We start from the raw sequence: 19,655 nt of genomic DNA on the forward strand, positions 1-19,655 counted from the left end.
TGTATTCATCAGATTTAACAGTTTCCATTAAAGGGATAGTTCACAATTTTTTAACTTGAGTTGTATGAAATACTTTAGTTGAACTTTCGTTCAACTTTGACCCCTCTATCACATGGAACTATTTTTTGGGAGTTGTTCAAGATAGGAACAGTGCTCACACCTCACCTATCGTTCCAGTATATGTTTCCACAGCCACTGAACCACACAAGGAAGTTCTAGTGTATGCTTTGCTGGACACTCAGAGCGACCCTACCTTCATCTGTAAAGATGTAGCTCAGAAACTGAACGTCAAGAAGGAGTCAGTAAAACTCAAAATGTCTACAATGACATCAAAAGCAAAGGTTGTACCTAGCCAAAGGGTGGACGGTCTACAAGTAAGAGGAGTCCACTCTGACACTAAAATCAAACTCCCAGCAACCTACACCAGAGATTATATCCCATCAAATAAGTCCCATATATCCACAAGAGAAACGGCAAAGTCCTGGCCTCACTTACGACATCTGGCTGAAGAAATGTCTCCTGAGCTTGACTGTGAAGTAGGATTGTTGATTGGCTATGACTGCCCGCAAGCCTTACGTCCCAGAGATGTCATTTGTGGCAATGAAGATCAGCCTTTCGCACAGAAGTCTGCGTTAGGTTGGAGCATTATAGGCCATAAGAATGAAAGTGTCGACCAAGAAAGGTTGGTGGTGAGTCATCATATCATCACAAAGCAAGTTGTGCCATTTGACAAGAACCATGTCTCTCACAGGCCTACCACAAAGGAGATGGTAGGGTCAAGCTGCTTCACTGGGAAAAGGAAGCTCCCTAAAGAAGAAAAGTTTATGGTGGGAGAACTAAATGAAGACCCAGAACGGAAAGGAGCCCAGGTTCTAACCACAGCAAAGGAGGATCGCCTACAGACGTCTTCAGTTTGGATGAAAGTAAAGGTCACAGCAAGATACAAGAGTCATGGAAAGAAGCAGAAGACATGAAATGAAGATCCAAGGAAGCTGAAGAAACACCTACGCACATGCACACAGATCGCACACACACATGCAATATGTTTTATTGAGACTGGGAAAAAGTGATGTAAATAAGTTTGTTGACTACAATGTACCCTTTTTCAAGTTTTCAAGAATCACACAAAGTGTGATAGGTGGGAGTGTTACTGCAGCCATGTCAAGGTTTTCATGTTTCTGTATGTGTCCTTTTGGGGGCGTTGAGGGTTCTCAATTATGTGTCTTGGTTGCATCTGTGTTCTGATAATTAAGCTTGTTGGTTTCACCTGTTTGTGAGTGAGAGAGGGCAGAAGTCTCATTACATTGAAGGAGAGTGCACTGTGCAGATCACTGAGAGAGAGAGCTCTGTGCAGGAGGAAGAAAGCAGTTGGAAGGCAGAAAGCAAAGTAGACCAGAAGAAGTAAAGTAAACTAAGAGAAGTGAATGAAGTAAAGTGAACTATAAAATGTAAAGCAGAAGAAAGTTAGGAAATGTACAAGTAAGTACAAGAAATGAAGTAAAGTAAAATAAAATAGAGAAAAGAAGAGAAAACAAAGGGTTTTTCAAGAAAGACTGAAGGATCCAAGTCGACCCCCCCCCCTTTCATGTGCAAGCAAGCAAAGTGGTCAGTATTGTAATTGTTTGTGAAAGTTTATGTATTATTGCGAATGTAACAATATGTCCCAAGTTAATGTTTTGTATGTCAGTCTCGTGCGATGGATGGGGCCACATGCACCATATGTTGTACAAACTCTGTTCCTCCCCCCCGCAGCTTCCTCGAGTACTGACTTCTGACCGGTCACAGGTGCCACGTCACGTCACTGCCCCATGGGTAGGCAACTCGGCCTGGTGGAGATTGAGGGCTTTGCACTCTGAGTGCACTTTTCTAGTTACGTGAGTGCACTTTTCTAGTTACGGTATTTATATTAATAAATGTATTACAGCGTCAATGGAGCGAGTGCATCATTGAAATGCATTTTAACATGATCAAATTATATAAATATTAATGTATTTACTGTTGTGAAGGCAAACAATTTATGTGAGCAATTATTGTACTGACTTCAGTGACTTATGTAACATTGAGAAGGGAGCCTGGTGGCTCAGTCAGTGCACAGACTACTCCCTGAGTCCCTGTGAGTGGTATAAAGACCCACGTTTGAATCCAATCACAGCCCCCTCAATTACACCTCATTAAGACTTTGTGAAGCTGTGTTAATAATTATTGGTTAAGTTATGCGACAAAAATAAAACAAATCTCCATGAATTCATGGAGTGAGTTATTCATTGAAAATAAGATTTTTTGGGGGTACTCTCCTTTAAGTGTAGTGGCATACAGACGTTTCACGTTTGAATCTGTAAAGGAGCAGCGGATGATTGAACTTCTCACCACATCCCTAAGGGAGACACTAGCCACCCGTCTGAGAAAACTCATTTTGGAAGCTTGTATCCGTGATCTTATTCTTTCGGTCATGACCCACCCACATTTTATGATCATTAGGTGACAATAGGAACAAAGATTGACCAGTCGATGGAGAACTTTGCCTTCCGGCTGAGCTCTTTTCATCACAACCGTGCAGTAGGCCTACAGCGAACACAGCAGCGCTCCTGCTGCTGCTCTGATTCTCCAGCTGATCTCCCTCGTTCATTAACAAGACCCTGAGAAACAGCACTTGAGTGTTAATCACACAAGCTACACTGTCTCAGAAAACCACATTAGGAGTTCCGCCTTTTGAGTTCCAGCCCTTCCTTGAAGCCAACCTTACCTCAGTTGCACTGCCTCAATCCGTGATGCTCCAGGAGTTGTCCACTAAGTGGCAGATGGCTGTGAGCCATCAAGGTTACAGAAAGTACAAATTGGAGCCAGCTCCTAATTAAAAATCCCAACCAGTTGCAAGAGGTATTGATCCTGGATAATTTTATGGCTGTATGACTAGGATTTGCCTGGTCTCTTGCCTTTCTGCAGTGGTGGAAAAGTATCAATACTGCAAAGTAGAACTACTCCATTACAAGTAAAAGTCCGGAATTCAAAACAAAACAAACAAAAGCAATGGTCAAAATGTAGGCTACCTAAAGTACCAAAAGTAGAAAGTACTCACTATGTATGTCGCAAAGCTTACAATGGGTCACATTGTGAGCTTGTAGATCTGCTCTTTTCAAATGGCCGAAAAAGTTTGAATTGAATTGAATAATCGCAAAGTAACTAGTAACTAAAGTTTTCATATCATTGTAGTGGAGTAAAAGTACAATATTTGTCTCTGATTTGAAATGTAGTGGAGTAGAAGTAAAAGTACTGAAAATTGGACATTCTCAACTGAATTACAAATACCCCAAGTTACTTTACACCACTACTTTCTGCCACAAACGTGTTTAAATCAAGTGAGAGGAATAGGCCCACAGCCCATTAGCATGCTGCTAATAAAACTGCACAAGAGGTAAATTGGACGATTCAGTATATAAAAGACATACTCATTGCATAAGAACCAGCGAGAACTCTCAGGCCCACAGGCAGTGGTCGTCTTCCATCCATTAATCCCTCATACTAAATGGATCGCAGGGAAGGCTGCCTCCTGTATCTTCCCCAAGTAGAGGGATCACCCTGCTATACACTGAACACTTTTAAAAGCAGATTAGAAACCTTTCTTTTCACTACAGTACATAATATATGACTGAGATTGTGTGTTTGTTTCGGTTATTGTGGGATCTGTTCTATTCTGCACAAATTATGAAATCCCGGCCGCCAGGGCTAAACTTAATTTTTTTTAACATATTAATCATAATCATTCATCATAATGATGATTACAATTCAGCTTTTTTCCCTTTTTGAGGGGCGCTAGCCCCTCCTATATACAGCTTTTGTCCCCACACGTCTCATATTTGCCATTGACAATGAAAGGAGAAATTTGGTCATATGTGCCTCAAATATGGCGTAGATTTGTGGCAACACAAACATGCCATTGACAATGACTGGAAAATGTATGTCATATGTAGACGAGCAAATCGGCTAACCAATCACATAAATTCAGTTCATGAGATGATGTATGATGATGTATAATGATAAAAGCGCCCCTCACTTCACACAGGTGTGATTTTTATGTCACATTTCACATAACTGTCATGTTGTTCTTTGTGAGTTCATTTGTAATAACTGCCCTACAGCTCCTGCTCCCAGACCAATAAATAATTTATTTGACAACTATAAAGACTGATAAAACTAGAATGATTGGATGCAGGGTAGAATCACTTCAAGTCAGGTTTATTTATGTATAGTACATTTCATATGACGACATCATCTACGAGAAAATGGTCTTAATGGTTTAGAAGCACACAGGCAGGTACAACAAACCACATTTTGTGCCACTAAAGGCTCGTTGCTGGCTTTTAAAAGCCACTGGAGTTCTTCCAGATGCAGGTTTCCCTGGCAGCTCTGCACAAACAAATGGGTGTGTGTCTAATGAGAGGCTTTTAAGGGATATTGATTTTGTCTTCTCCTTTGCCATACTAAGTGTTACTGGCTGCTTTGCCCCCTTGACATATATTCGTACAAGTAGGCCTATAAGTATGGGGAGGACATCTCTTTTTGCTCTGAGGAAGTGATCACATTGATACACTTAGCTTTTAGATTATTTCAAGCAATGGTGAGTTAATTGGCTAACCCAGCCAGTCTAATTTCCTAGAAAGGGTAGTTCTGATCTTTTGTTATGACCTTCAGGATACATCATAGCCCACCCAAGCCCTTTAAACCGATGTACATCATTCATCGGAATATCTGCAGTGTAATCCATTTTGTGCAGACCCTCCCCTCCCTCATATTCCTCAGAGCGAACCGCTTTGAAATGCAAGTCAGCGTTTTCGACTTTGTGTGACCAGTGCCCAAGGCTGTCATTACACTAATGCAGTACTTCCATCCATTCCAAGAAAGGATCTACCATCAGAAAAAAGGCTTGTTGAGGACTGTGGAGAACCTCTAAGATGTTCTCCACATCTAGAGTCTAGAGATCTTAGGATAATTGACTGCCCTGCATTTGGTCCCATCATGTCTGGTTTCAAATTAGGTAAATCACTCATCATTGTATAGGTCTGTAGGTGAACAAAGAAAAAACTAACTTTATCCACAAACCCTACATTATGTAGTGGAAATCTGTCAAAGTGAGCGTGATGCTTGAATACTCTATGTCTATCTATGTTTATTTTTACCATAATCCTTCTATTAACACTAGCATGACTGAAGTAAAATCAGACAGAAGTAGCATGTGCTTGAATTCATATTTAGAAAATGTTTCAGATGTCAAACATTTCTGAGATGATGGAATGGTGATGGATGATGACTGTCATGGAAGGGGAACATTCTGAAAGCTTCATGGGCAAAGATAATCAACTTCAAAATCTCAAAATTAAAAAAAACAGTCAAAATGACCTGAATTAATTAATGTGCCTGTTTGTCTTATCTGGCAAGTACTCTTAAGTAGTACTTTATATGCTAGCATAGTAACCATACTGTATACAGAATAGCATAATTTATCTTTTTGGTGTTCAAAGCCTAATTGCTATCAATTCAAGCTGTAGCACTGTCTATTTTGAGCAATGCAAATTGTGTGATGGCATACTTCAACAACTATAATAACAGCTGGCTGGTGTCGGGCTGACTATCACAGCTGGTGTACGTCTCAGTGTTTGAGCCAAACTCCAAGAGCCATCAGTAAAGTAAAGTATACCAAACCTTCATACTTCAAGTGTAGTCATAAAGTGTCTGTAATTAGTTTTTTTCTGTTAAAAATCATGTAACCACAGTAAACAGAAATTAGACAAGGGACTGTTGTATAAATAGAACTTGATTTGCCTCTCTTGAGGTTACACATCTATAAGCATTTAAAAGTATCCGTAATTCATCCTTGGTATCAATCAACAATCTGTAAACAGATTACATATGGTGTAAACACGCATCACATGATCAGAGCTCAACCGAAGCCGGACAGGTGTAAATGCAGCCTGCTTAAATTTGATACAAAGTAGGGCTGCTGCAACTATCAATTATTTTCTGTCAACCTTTTTTTATTGATCGAAAAACCGAGAAGCACTTTTTAAAATGTGTTTTATTTATTTATTTTTAATAGATTTATTTTATACTTGTCTACATTGATTAGTCTGATTAACCACTAAATCCCTATTTTAGTCTTTGTTGTACAACAGAGTTGCACAATAATAACGGAAATAAAATCTAGATCAACTATATTTTGTCTCTTTTAAAAAAGATTTCAAAAGAAAAAAAACAAAAAACGTTTATGTTTATTTGTTATATTTGTGTTCAATAATTTTTTTTATAATCGATTATTCGATTAACTGACATCCTATGAACATCCCTGAACCTAACATCATCCCCTTGGTTAGAGGCCTACTGCAGACCAACAGTACACACATCCTCCCTGATAAAGACAGCGTCTCTTTTTCTTGAGGCGATTGAGGAAAGTCCAACTTTCCCACCAGACTCTGGAAAACTTCTATCGCTGTACCATCGAAAGTACACGTATGCCTTTTTTTTGCATCGTGCCTTTTTGTATTGCATTGGATTGATGCCAACAGATTCATTTGTACACTTGTGTTCAATGACAAAATAAAATCCATCCATCCATCCATCCATTCACCACAGCCTCAAGTTAGGTTGACATATTGGTAGTATTGAAAATAACTTTGAATGTCCAATATAGGCTGAGGGACTTTAGTTTTGACCAGTGGTTCCCAAAACTTTTCAGGTCAAGGACCCCCAAATTGACACTAATTAGCCCCATTTGAAGAGATATTCCAGGGACCCCCATAAGAGAAGATTTGTATGGCTCTAGCAGTGATTCTCAACCCGTTTAATTTCAGGGACCCTTGACATGCATTAGTCTACGGACCCCCATTTAATGTCATTTCTATCTCTGGGACCCCCAATTTATATTGTAAAATCAATGTAAATTTTACTGTGTACAAATGGAACCAAATGGACCAGTTTGGTTCCATTTGTAGACTCTCAGAGTTACAGACCCATAAGGGTCCATTTGGTTCCAAACTATAATTTAGCTGGGGACCCCCTGGAACTCCCTCAAGGACCCCTGGGGGTCCCCGGACCCCACTTTGGGAACCACTGCTTTAGACAATAGCTGACCAACAACGACCTGACATAAACACAGAATGCAGATAGCCAGCTAGCCCAAATCGTTCATTATATGCAGATGGTTATCCAGATACAGATTATGTTAATACAAGTTATGGGGCCTTAAGAGCTTCTTCAAATGGATGAACTCCAGAATAATAAGAATAATCCCTTGTGAGATTATTCGTATTCAGCTAAACCTTTTGGGTATTTACTGTGTGCTATACTGATAAGCAGATCAACCTGGTATTTGGAGTCCAATCCTAACTTCCTTTTGTTGTTGAGGTTTCTGAGGTTGCTGATGACAACTCAAGATTAGGTACAAATGCGTTGGCCAGCCTATTGACATGGGAACTCCTTGCCACGGTGCACCAGTTCTGAAAATTGCTTCCGGCAAGGACACTCACAGACTCTATTTATATTCACAATCCCGTCTTTTGTTTGAAAGTGTTTTTTTGTTTTTACCAAACTCAATTTTCTTTGTTTGATTTCTCTGTGTGAACAGTCATTTTGGGAGGTCAAAGTTGCTTTTTTCTGATTACTTTGCTTGCGCCCCACTGAGGAGGATCTCTTAGGACTAAGTGAAGTGTAGAAGTTGTTTTGTCAGTGGTGGACAAAGTATGAAGTACTGAAGTAAATAAATACCCAATTACACTTTCAAGAGTTTAGGGCCAAAATATACATATGGGAAAAGTGTGCAGTTTTTATATTGCACCACATACTAGAACACAGTCCCCGAAAACGGCAAGTGTGCTTCAATCTCAGTTTAACCTTTCTGTTTGCTGTTGCCTTTTATTGAGATTTATTTATTTGTTCATTATCCTTCTGCACTCTAATTATTACTCTTACTTTATTGTTGTATATTTTTTGTTCCAACTTCTTTTGTCTTACTAGTACTACAGTATGTTATATTGTGTTTTTGAGGGCCCCTCCTATGGTTTAATGTTTGTTTTTAGTTCAATGTTTGTTTTAAAAACGCCATTGACAATGACAGGAACATTCATTTTAACCCGAACACAAACATTAACAAATAATTTTCCTGTACCCAACACAAACATTAACAATAAAGAGAATTTAATGTTTGTTTGTTTTACATGGCCATTACATCACCTAATCAACACGAGTTAGACTTTAATATATTAGCGCCCCTCACTTCACACGGATGTGATTATTTTTCTCTGTGTCCTGAATAGGTGTTCTCTTCTTTAACTTTTCTCTTTTTTTCCTGAATTCCAATGTCCTTTTTATCATGCGTTTTCTTTCTGTATGCAGCTTCTTTGCATGCAGCATGCTACTGCATGCAAGGCTGTCCCCCTCTAATCCCCAACTCAATCAGCCAAAACTCATACACGTGTGCCCAGGGACACTGGTATCAGATGATTAGCAGTGCTGCTGACTATGACTGATTGAAAATAAACAAACCTAACGCATTCAATTGAGCATTCTTAAATGTCACTGGCTCAGTACGTAAGATACAAGTTTCACTGTTTTGACAAAATTAATTAGACCCAGCTGGAAGCGAAACAATTCGATGTCTTAAAGGACCATGTCCAGTAGACCTAATGATGTAGTGGTTATAAGGAGGAACCCTGCTGTTGGAAGCACATGCACATAATGCAAATCAAAATGCTGACTTTGCCTTCTTTCCCGTGTCTCCCTTGGTTTCTGTCGTAAACGTATTGGTTGGTTGGTTGATTGATTGATTGATTGATTGTCCATCCCCTTGTTCCACTCCCTTTTATAATGTGTTTAATCACACGACGGATTCTTTGGTCTTATTGAGTATAGCTGTGACATTGAATGGATTACTTATTGAATGGCTTCAACTATTATAGAGCAAATTGCACGTGGGTTGCTCTCCATGGTGCTGAAGTCCTCCTACCTCATATATACGTTTCGTTGTAAGTAGATTAATTTGATCCCATTCGTCGTGTAGGGAATTTATTTTTACTTTAAAGTATAGCAAACAAAACTTGATGAAGTTAGGTCATATGGCAACTTAAGCGCAAATTCAGATAAATCTCACACATTTAAACAAAACATATAGGCCTATGGATGTGTGACCAAGCAGCCAACATATAGACCAACAGGATCAGCTGGCATATAGCGGTATAGGGATAAATACACTTTTTATTCACAAGTAAAAATGTTAACAGCAAACATCCAGAAACACAACTTCTGCTGTAACATTAGCAAGCTTGTCTGACTGTGGTGTTTAAAGGCCTTGATCTCGTCTTTGTGGGAAGAAATCCTGCAATAGGCCTGTTACTTAATCTGATCATGTGCATGAATCATGATTCTGATGCGTGGTTTACAATTAAGCTACCGATGAATCAGGCAGATGGCGTATACGAAAATATATAATCATGAGAAGGAATCGTCTGAAACTGAAATCAAATTCACTACCATTTGTCCTTTCTTCAGTTTAACTTACTGATTGGGGAGTCCTTTTAAGCGTAACGTCAGTGATTGTCGCGGCAAAATCTATAATAAAGCACTGCTGGGTCCAGAGCAGCTATATGTTGCATGCCTCCACCGGGAAAATGTCTTCATATGCAGGCGGTTGTTCGCTGGGGAGCGGATACGAAAAGGGATAGGAACGATTGAGCTCTGGATCCGTGGGTGAGTAACCCGGGAGCTCAATTGACGGGTGTCCCCTGCATTGTACCGAAGCACCTGTCTCGTCAAACACATGGAAAACACCCAGATTGATGTAGGACACCGGTTGGAATTCAGACGAGGAAAAGTCCCGCTCCTCGTTGAAAACGATAGCCCCCGTACTCCGCCTCAACTGTGATTGCCTGTTTCTGTAAAACTGCGCCGTTTTATACCGTTTGATTATCACCAGGTTCATGAGCCCAATGATGCATTCCAGTGTGCAAAGAACTGTCGAGATGACCAGACTTCGCTGGTAAGCTCTCAGCTGCTCGCAGACGGGGTTCACGACCTGCAGCGCGCGGAGGCAATAGTGTGAATATTTCCGCTCCACCAGAGAAACGGTGTCTCCGTCCACCACCGCGCCGGAGAAGGCTGTGAGAACTCCCAGCAGGAACACCAGCACGCCGACGAGGGAGAAATTCTGGCAGCCCGGCTTGTCCGTGCAGCAGAGCAGCGCGAACCCCAGGAGCGCCTGCCCGATCGCCACGAGTATCCCGGAGTAGAATGCCCCGGCCGCAGCACTGAGGTGGAACTGCACCTTCACCGCGGAGCCCAGCGACATGCATCTCAATCCCACGACAACTTCGCACACGGCGCACACGAACAGGAGCAGGCTGGAGACGACGGTGCACAGTCCTTTCCCACTCAACTTCATTATATTCCACCACCTCTGCTGCCGCTCTCCTGGATCCTTCTCCCTCCCTCATCCTCCTTTGTCCTCCTCGTATCCCCGCGAAGCACTCGCAGCCTGGTGGGACATTATATGATGTGCCACTGCTCTGCTGCCTGCTGTTCAAACGGCTGAGCTTCAGTTCGTGCTGTTGCGTCTCTTTCACATCCCGCCGCTGCTTCAGGAATATATAAATATTTAATGGGAAGAACGCGTTATCTCTGCAGCCGACTATCGATTAATCCATATTAAACTACATGCTGGGTGTGATCCTCCTGCCCTGCCCACCCACAGCATTAGTCCGGAGAAGCTCACTCACAAAGTTTTTTTTATTTTTTTTCTCGTTGCTTGAGAGTGCAGAGTCTTCCAAGTCACCAGACTGAATGTTTTTGTTGGCAGTGGGTGGGTGGGTGGGTGGGGGGGGAGGGAGGGGGTTGTGTTGCTATGTAGCCTACCACCTGCAGTAACCCGTGGGCTGTACTGCCATAGGAGAAATAAGCAAATAACTTATATGCAGGCTACGAGAGCAAATTGCATGTGGGTTGCTGTCCGTGGTGCTGAAGTGCTACTTCGTCCACCGTGTGTTGCTCGCCCAAAAAAGAACGAAAGTCCGAGCGTTGCGCCGCATCCGAGCTCGTACGGTACGACTATAAGTATAGGCTTTAAAATTTCAGACTAAGAACAACCTCAACATATAGAAGCATTTGATAACTTGAATCTGAGGGATGTTGTTTGCCATTTACAAGTTTATTTGACACTAATGGGACTAAATTATCGGTAATTGGTCGTTTCTTAGAATTTTGGATTAAGCCAAGGGCACAACTGAAGGAGTTGCCTCACTTGCCTGCCAGTTGTAGGCTGTTGCTCGTCATGGGTAGGCTATCAGGGGGAAATGGTGTAAGTAACTGAACATCACACCCTTCAGAATGATCCTCCCAAAATCCAGCCTTATTGGATTTGGTGGGATGTTGTCTATTCTCAGCACATTGTGATATGTCTACCGAAATATGATCTATCATCTGGACTGGTAACCTAATATTATGTGCCACTTTTTCCAACCAAGTTTCAGGCTTGCGTGCAATTGAATTTCATGCCACTGTGAACTTAAACCATATCCATCTTGTATTTAGGCCTACGTAACGTCATCCATCCAGCTTATACTGTATATTAGGCAACAAACCATGCAGTTACATTTCTGTGATTGCTCAATACTCAGCAATTAATAGTTACTTCAATAGCTTGCAGTGCAAATTGGTTAGGTATTTTGAGTTTATGCTGCTGTTTTGAGCATTGTGGGTTGTAGACACTTTAATAAATGATCAGAACTGTGGACAGCCGAGTCGTTTGAGATGTATTGCAGTCATTAATGGCCAGCCATACTACCCTGCTATTGTTTGCTATTTAGAAGCTAGACAGTATCAGGTCTGGTCAATACTCGGATGGCAAACTGCCCAACATCGCCAAGTAGGTTGCAAGTTTTCTTCTCTAAGACCAGAGGGCAGTCCTGCGTTTCTATAGGTAATACAGTATGACAGAAAACTTAATGTACTGTGTAAACAGCTGCTGCCAAATCGTTTGATAGATAAATTAGGTTTAATAAATAAATACAATATATGAACTCAATTACAGGTTAGATCAATAACTAACCTGTAATTGTGTTAATATATTTTACAGTTTAATAAACTATAGTGTCAATTACAAGACTTGGTCCTTTGTTAGGGTGACTCAAAACGTGAAAATTAAGACACCTGACCTGAGGTATGCCAACTTTATGCGTGGATGGCAGCGGTTAGAGTTGAAATGGAGAAACATCTCCATCTAGTGGCGCTCATGTGTAGCTTCAGAGTCCGGGACAAAAAACTGTTGAACATGCCTGAGTCCTAAACCAAACATCAACCTCTCAGGCCCTGAGAGATTGATCGTTGGTTAAGTTTCCGTTCTGAAAACCTGGCTTTCTTTGGAATCTGTTGCATCCAGCTTCCAAACATCAGAAACTATAGACCTTTCCTGTCCTATCCATCTCTAGACATTAAGAGAAATAGTGGTGATGGGATGGAGTGGCAATGTATCTGGGCGAGTGGGCATAGATAAAGTAAATGTATTAAAGAAAGAAGGGTTGTGGGTGTCAGTGATTAGAAGGATGTCTCTCTTACTGGCATCTTGGCAATACAGTTTTTATTTTTAGTTTCCATAACACTTCTTACAGTTCCCATGGCAATCATGTTTATTTCTGGAAATAAAGAACATTACAGTAGTTAGACTAGTTTGACTCATATTGCCAGCCATGAAAGTTAAGCTCACACACATTGCAAAAAATCACTGATATAATAGCTGGATATATTTCTCAATATTCCAGCTAAAGTTGGCATTTGGAGGTCCTCGTGAGCTTGACACGATCTTTACATTATGGCAACTCAAAAACAATACTTGAGTATTCTATATTAAACAGACCATGGTGAGGATATAAGCTATGAAAAATCAAAGTCTTTTTTTAATGGTTAAACATTACAAAAACAATCAATGCAAAACAATTAGTCTAAAAAGCCATTGTTACGTCTGAATGTCCTAGGCTAATCAACTAGGAGCTATGTTGTTACCAACAATAATGAGTAAATGCCGTATAAACAGATGGGAGTGACAATGGTTTTTCTGTGTTGTAGACACCTCAGCTCAGGTGTTGCAGGCCAGAGCTGGGCCATCAGAAGCACCAGCACATCCATATTTACTTTCCAAGCAACGGCCCAGATATAGCCAGTACTCCCTCCGAATGGTGTCCTTCTCCTTGGCCAAGCTTTGACAAATCTTTTGATGAGGGAAAGCGAAGGGACAACATAAGAAAGGTAAGGTGCCACAGATCATATGTAATGTGTAACATTAAGACATTTTAGATCGTGAATTTCAAAAACTAAATGTAAATGTTTTTTAGGCTATTTAAGGATCCCTGGAGAACCTGCTGTAAACCTTAGTGTAATGTAGCTGACATGTGCATCAACTTATAAATAAATAAGTTGCAATGCATGCAACAATTGCCATACAGTACATCACTCCATCCACAGTGCACTGCTGCATATTTTAACAGTAATGAATTCTCTCATTTGAAATGAGTGAACTGAATGTGAAGTGCTATTTATACAGATATACTATACTTCGTGCTCTGAAAGAGCAGATCTGCAAGCTCCCAAAATGTCAATGTCACGATGCAATGCATGTTGAGATTGTAGATATGCTAGTTTTGTAAATTGTGAAATGTACACATCCAATTCATTCGGATGCAGGTTCATTTCAGAAATAAAAATCACACCCGTGTGAAGTGAGTGGTGCAACTCCGTGTGGGGGTCCCCAGGGGATCCCCGAAAGTTACAGAAAGTTACAGGAACGCGACCAGGGTGCCGGCCCGGTTTTGGCGAGCCGCCCTGCGTCCAAAACGGTCGAGAAATGACAGAGTTACAGTGTGGGGGACCCCAGGGGGTCCCTGTACTGTAACACCCCAAACCATCATATATACACAGTTATGTGTGTGTGTGTTAGGCTGCACAACAGTGATACTTGGTTGTGAAAACCAACCAAAAGCTATTTTCGTGCTCGGACACACCCAGGGACACACATAGCTGACCCATAGGAGTGGTTGCACCACTCAAAAAATGTGCACACACTGCTCTTGCTCAGCAGCATAAGTTTATTTAAATTGACCGACATTTCGGTCCTTTCTGGACCAGCAATAGGAGTAGGTGTCCAAAGTTGTGGCTGGGCCAACCAAACAATGTGCCTAATGTCCTCAAAGTCACGCATCCAACAAGCTTTAAACTGAGTATATTGGACCTTCCGTTCCAGAGAGGATGGTCAAACATCTTGAAAACGGCCATTAAAATGTGTCAATTTTTATTATCATTACATTTTTTCCCAGGCTGAGAACTCTAGTTTAATGTGGGCCCAGTCATAAATGACTGTCATTGTAATGCAAATGAAAGAGATGTACTAGCTCTACTTAACTACTGTACCATCCATGTTAACCACTTGGTAGCTAAACAGACAGAATGAACCTTGCTGCACATCTGAAAAAGGAGTTATGTGTTTTGTTCACAGCTTGTTGAAATGCAATGCATTTGTATGTGACTTTAATATGGTCCGAAAGTACATTATGATAGGTAGGAGATGTAGTTGGCCCTTAATTCTTTTCTAATTTGGCCCCCTTTGAAAAATGTTTGGACACCTCATTATGAGTGTCTTCAAGACACACTCAATGCAGGTCCAAGTAAAAAGCAGAGTGCAGGATTTTCGTTAATGAAATGTTATTCATGATTGCTTCACCTAATAATATGACCCAAAACAGGAATGCCAGGTTGACTTGAAAGCCCTTACCTCTAGGGCCTTGCTTAAGGTTTCCTTTTGGTTGTCGCTTTCCAAGACATCGTCATAACAGTCAACAAGAAAGGCCAATAGGTAAGGTGAACAGTGCGTCTCCTTCAGCTGCAGGACCTGATCCAACAGGCCTGGATGTGACGATAATCCCCGATCCTGCAGAATCCTGCGACAAATAAATTATAATATTGTTAAACGGCCGATTCGCCAACCCCACCTAGGGTATGGGCGCTGATGACGCGGAGGAGAGAACACGCCCCCAGCATCCACCGGTGTCCCCGGAGGGAATCGAACCCAGGACCTTCTATTATGTATTATGTGAATACAATATTTTGTTACGTGCAGATTCATGCTTTGGCTCCAGTTTCTTCACAACTTACCCTTTCAAGTAGTTCCATGTGCTTTCATTGTGGGGGGCCTTCTTGATCTGATTCAAACAATATCTTGTACAAGAAAAGAAAAGAAAGTGATTGAAAGAAAATGTGACACTGTAGCATGATGAAGTTGATATATGAAAAAGATAAGCGGTTTCTGCCCGATATGAGCCACATTTATAATAGCACGTCACTCAATATACCTCAACATCTGGATTGCAAAGAAAGTTACTTACTGAACCTCTCTGTCCATTATGGCAGGATCAGAGTAGCCTGTAGTGCGAGATATAACAAAATGCCTCTGATTCCATGCCGAATTATTTCTCACGTCTTCCTCCAAAAGCCTTTCCACAAACTCTAGCTCATCGTCCCACAGTTTGTATTCCTGGATGTTGGATGAGAACGGTGAGCAAAATAGTAAAAACACTAATTCAAGGCAGGGCTTTAGTCCCTTACAAACAAATAGCCTACCACTTGCGACCACCCAGGCACAATTTCTTGACATTCCTTCCAAGCTCTACTAAAGACTCGTGAAACCTACCTGTATGACCCACTGTCTATGCTGCCAGGCGTGGTAGTTCTTCGCATCTTGGCTTAAAATCTCAGCAATGAACTCCAATTCTTCTGTTGGGTCGTTCAACCACTCGACCACCATTCGTCTATGATGCCTGGAATAATTAGTTTTTAAAACAATCGTGTTGACTTGTTTGTCAAAACCCTGATTCTAATCTCAAGAGATTATTCATCATCATGGCAATACAAAATAATAATTTAAATCAGGTATCCTTCATACCCTCCTTTTCCGTAAGTATGCCACGCTGGGCAAGACCTACACTGTAGAGTAGACGGTATCGTTTTTTGGGGGCGTTAGTTGCAGGATTTGGGCGGAAGTACAGCTCAAGTAAATGACGCTGACGCTTTACAAATGTGTTGTGATTGGTCGAACAAATATCGTATCCGGGGTAAATACATCTGACGGATGTTCTGACCCGACACCTCCGCCGATACAGTCTCTGCCTTAGGTTGTGACCAGGCGTTTCTCTTCGCAGATGAGTTAGGGTCGATTCATACTCCTATTTTAGAGCCGAATAAAAGTCGGTTCGGCGCTGTAGAGCCTACAATTTGACGTCATTTGAGGTTCGGGGGGGCGGGTACCGTCCTAAAGTCGGCTCTTCGGTGCTACTGAAATTTTCTGACGAGCCGAAATCATTTTGGCACTACAGCGCCGAAACAGGAGTATGAATCGGCCCTAAGCCTGCGACTAAGGCTATAATTATGCAAGAAAGAAATGTATTGTGTATAGCATCACATTTGACTGCATTCGGTAGAGCTCACCAGACTTGGTAGTTTTTGGGCTGGTCCTCGATGATGGCTGTAATGTAGCTCATCTCTTCCCTCAGGTCTTTCTCTAAGCTCTGCAGTAACACACGCCTGTAGTGCCTGCAGATTACCAATACCACACACACAAGTACATTGACTAGAATCACAGCTCATGGCAGGCTTTTTACCATTACTTCATATTATTGTACTACAGTGGTGGAACCGTGGAAGTAACTAACATTTACTTAAGTGCTGTACGTACGTAATTTTGATTACTGGACTTTTACTTGTAACGGAGTATATCTACATTGCAACATTAGTACTTTTACCTAAGTAAAGCATGCAAGTATTTTTTCCACCACTGTTACTAGCCTGGCTAGGTTTGTGCCATTTTCAGACAAAAACTTATTTCTTTCTTTTGTAAAAAATAGAAAAAATAGCAGATAGATTACACATATTGCTGGGACTCCCCATTGTCAAAAATAAATTGAATAAATAAAATTTTAAAAGTGACTTTTCTGTATGCTTACCACACTGTGTAATTTGCAGCATTCAGCTCAATAGCATCTGCAGTTAATGCAAATGCCCGATCACTTTTTTCATCATTCTTCAGCAATGCACGGAAATAATCATATACATCTGTGACTGTGGGAGAAATATGAATCATTCATGAGTAGTCAAAATATGTTTTTGTAAACACACATTTTTAACTGTGTTGATTAACATAACATTTTCTCTGTAATTTGATTAACTGATTAATTGAAAACGTGGCCTGCATGTTTTACAGGCATCAATTTGCTAAACTCTTGAAGTCACGAGTTGCTGTAAACAATTTCTGACAATCTGATTGATTGATTGAATACTTTATTAACAGTTTGCAGAAAAAAGCAAGGAAAGGACAGTTAAATATAAGGTCTGCTAAGGATTTGGTCCTTCATATTCAATAGATAGGACATCACAATTATTTCAAAAGTGAAAGTGATTGTGAAAGCCTGCCCGAGTTGATCTAAAACTCGTTGGCATGTCACAGTGTCACTGTTCTAAACTACAATCAAATTAATGGAATTAAACCATCTCACACTTTTCAGAATAGGCAATCTTCACAACAGGATTTGGTCCATCGTCTTGGGGAACAGGCTCCAAGTCTGCCCACTCTTTTCTATCTCTATGAAGAGAAATGCTGTGGGTTAATGTATAAATGCATTATGCATGAACCAGATTATGAATAAACCAGTAAGACGCCTTAAGTTAAAGGCGACCGCAGGGCTGAGACACTACCGGAATAATGTCACTTCATTATGTCAGGACTACAGCGGAGCGGACAGACAGTGAAATCTCTACCGAAGTCCTGATGTCACTCGCTCATCCCCATGTCCTCCACGGCCGTAGAAGTTTCATTTGAAATAGTCTCATAAGCATTGTGGTCCAAAAATAAATAAACTGTCTCAGCGATATTAAATGTCCCGAAACATTTAACAAATAGCGGCCGTGTGTGTGTGTAGTGGCGTGTCGCCCGTGTGTGTGTTATAACAATATTGATGTAACTAAGAGATTTGACGAGTTAGCTATATTTTATATACAGAGATTTAGAAGGAATAAGCTAAAGTCGTGATGTGACATTTCCTGGTTTAATGCAGGGTTGCTTAGATCTCCGCTGTTACTCCGGAGCTGAGTAGCTGACACTTTTTATGGAGTCAGTGGGCTGTGGCTAGCAGCATTACATAAAACGTGACAGGCTTGGTTGGCCCATAGAAAGATATGCAAGCACTACAGGCAAAGCCAGTACAGGAAGTGTGACAGGCGAAGTGTGACAGGGGAAGTGTGACAGGCTTGAGCATTACAGGCTTCCTGCACGTTTACATAGTAACTGCGGTCACAAGCATCCAAACACAGTGATGGATCTTTCATCATTAAGCCTAATTCAGGATTAGAAAACAAATAAGAGTTAAATCATACATTTGCGTACTGTTATTTAGGAAACGGCGGCCAGTCTCTAGAACTAAAACTGGCTATTATCTTAGATTAGTGCTAACTGGTTTCTAGATCAGTCACCCAGTGGTTCCCAAAGTGGGGCCCGGGGACCCCCAGGGGTCCTTGAGGGAGTCCCCAACCAAAATGGAACCAAATGGACCCGTTTGGGTCTGTAACTGAGTGTATAAATGGAACCAAATGGAGTTAAATTAACATTGACTTTACAATATAAATTGGGAGTCCCAGAGATAGAAATGCAATTAAATGGGACTCATTTAATAAGGGACTGTAGCCTAATTCAAATCAAACTTGGGGACCCTTAAAATGAAAATGTTTGAAAATCACTGCTAAAGCCGTCAAAATCTTCTTATGGGGATTCCTTGGCACGTTTCTAATGGGGTTCGTAGGCTAATGAGTAACATTTTTGGGGTCCTTGACATGAAAAGGTTTGGGAACCCCTGCTCTAGATAAACTGTCTAGTACAGTAGTAGCGCTGGTGGGGGGATTAATCCTGACTCCGAGAGAGAACGCCGATGATGATAGTACTGTAGCCTACCTGTAGAAGACATATCGATACGGATCGATGTCATAATCAACTCCGTGGAGGACATGGACCTCCGCGTCTGCTTCGTTATCCTCTTTGAGTTCTAAAGATTCATTTGACGTTGTTTCAAGACCTGACATCGCTGCTAACGTGCTAAAAAGAAACACTGCTAGTTTTGCGTCGGAGCTTTCAGCGTGTGGGCCGGACGTCACTTCTGGTTGAAGCTCGCCGAAAATAGCCGATCTACAAGCTCACCACGCGTTGCGATGTGATGCGTGGTGAGCTTGTAGGTCGGCTATTGGGGGGCACGCGACACCGTCATACGATGAGGAAGTAGCAGGCTGGATATTACGACTACCAGTATGTAGTTCAAAATAAGAAGCAAATTGAACAATAATGTGTGTTTTTGAATTAATAAATAAATAGCCTAGTATAATAACGTAAACGTATTTGGAATATGTTGTACACAACATTAGCCTTGGATCAAAACTATCATAGATGTATTTTTATCAAAATGTCAAAATGGATAAAATCACTTGATTGATTGATTGAAGTATTTATTAACATTATGCAGAATGGGTACATTTCAAACGAAAGCACTTGATCTGATAGATAGACTTGATAGTCTTGATCCAAGGCTAATGTTGTG

At 41.1% G+C, this 19,655-nt stretch overlaps 2 protein-coding genes across 2 annotated transcripts; both read right to left on the bottom strand.

The window, feature by feature from the left end:
* Positions 1 to 9,625: 9,625 nt before the first annotated feature.
* tmem271 (transmembrane protein 271) lies at positions 9,626 to 10,423 on the bottom strand (the record flags this gene model as incomplete). Its single annotated transcript, XM_080773977.1, has 1 exon — positions 9,626 to 10,423. One exon carries the CDS (start codon positions 10,421 to 10,423, stop codon positions 9,626 to 9,628), a length of 798 nt encoding a protein of 265 aa, XP_080630103.1.
* A 2,175-nt stretch (positions 10,424 to 12,598) lies between these two features.
* fnta (farnesyltransferase, CAAX box, subunit alpha) lies at positions 12,599 to 19,186 on the bottom strand. The gene is made up of 9 exons (XM_080774840.1): positions 19,019 to 19,186; positions 17,571 to 17,656; positions 17,022 to 17,136; positions 16,507 to 16,611; positions 15,713 to 15,839; positions 15,408 to 15,556; positions 15,178 to 15,240; positions 14,798 to 14,963; positions 12,599 to 13,240 (listed from the first exon to the last, which is right to left on the bottom strand). Exons 1-9 carry the CDS (start codon positions 19,144 to 19,146, stop codon positions 13,109 to 13,111), a joined length of 1,071 nt encoding a protein of 356 aa, XP_080630966.1. The 5' UTR covers positions 19,147 to 19,186; the 3' UTR covers positions 12,599 to 13,108.
* Between the last annotated feature and the right edge of the window lie 469 nt (positions 19,187 to 19,655).

The sequence above is a fragment of the Protomyctophum bolini genome (genome assembly GCF_963924005.1).
Source record: "Protomyctophum bolini genome assembly, chromosome: 10".
Lineage (NCBI taxonomy): Eukaryota > Metazoa > Chordata > Actinopteri > Myctophiformes > Myctophidae > Protomyctophum > Protomyctophum bolini.

Excerpts from the sequence above, each read along its gene's own strand:
- fnta (XM_080774840.1), bottom strand. The coding sequence starts at position 19,146 with ATGTCAGGTCTTGAAACAACGTCAAATGAATCTTTAGAACTCAAAGAG. Across the intron at positions 15,840-16,506 it reads CCCAAAAACTACCAAGTCTG|GCATCATAGACGAATGGTGG; the intron begins GTGAGCTCTACC and ends TAATTATTCCAG. Across the intron at positions 15,557-15,712 it reads ATAGACAGTGGGTCATACAG|GAATACAAACTGTGGGACGA; the intron begins GTAGGTTTCACG and ends TCCAACATCCAG.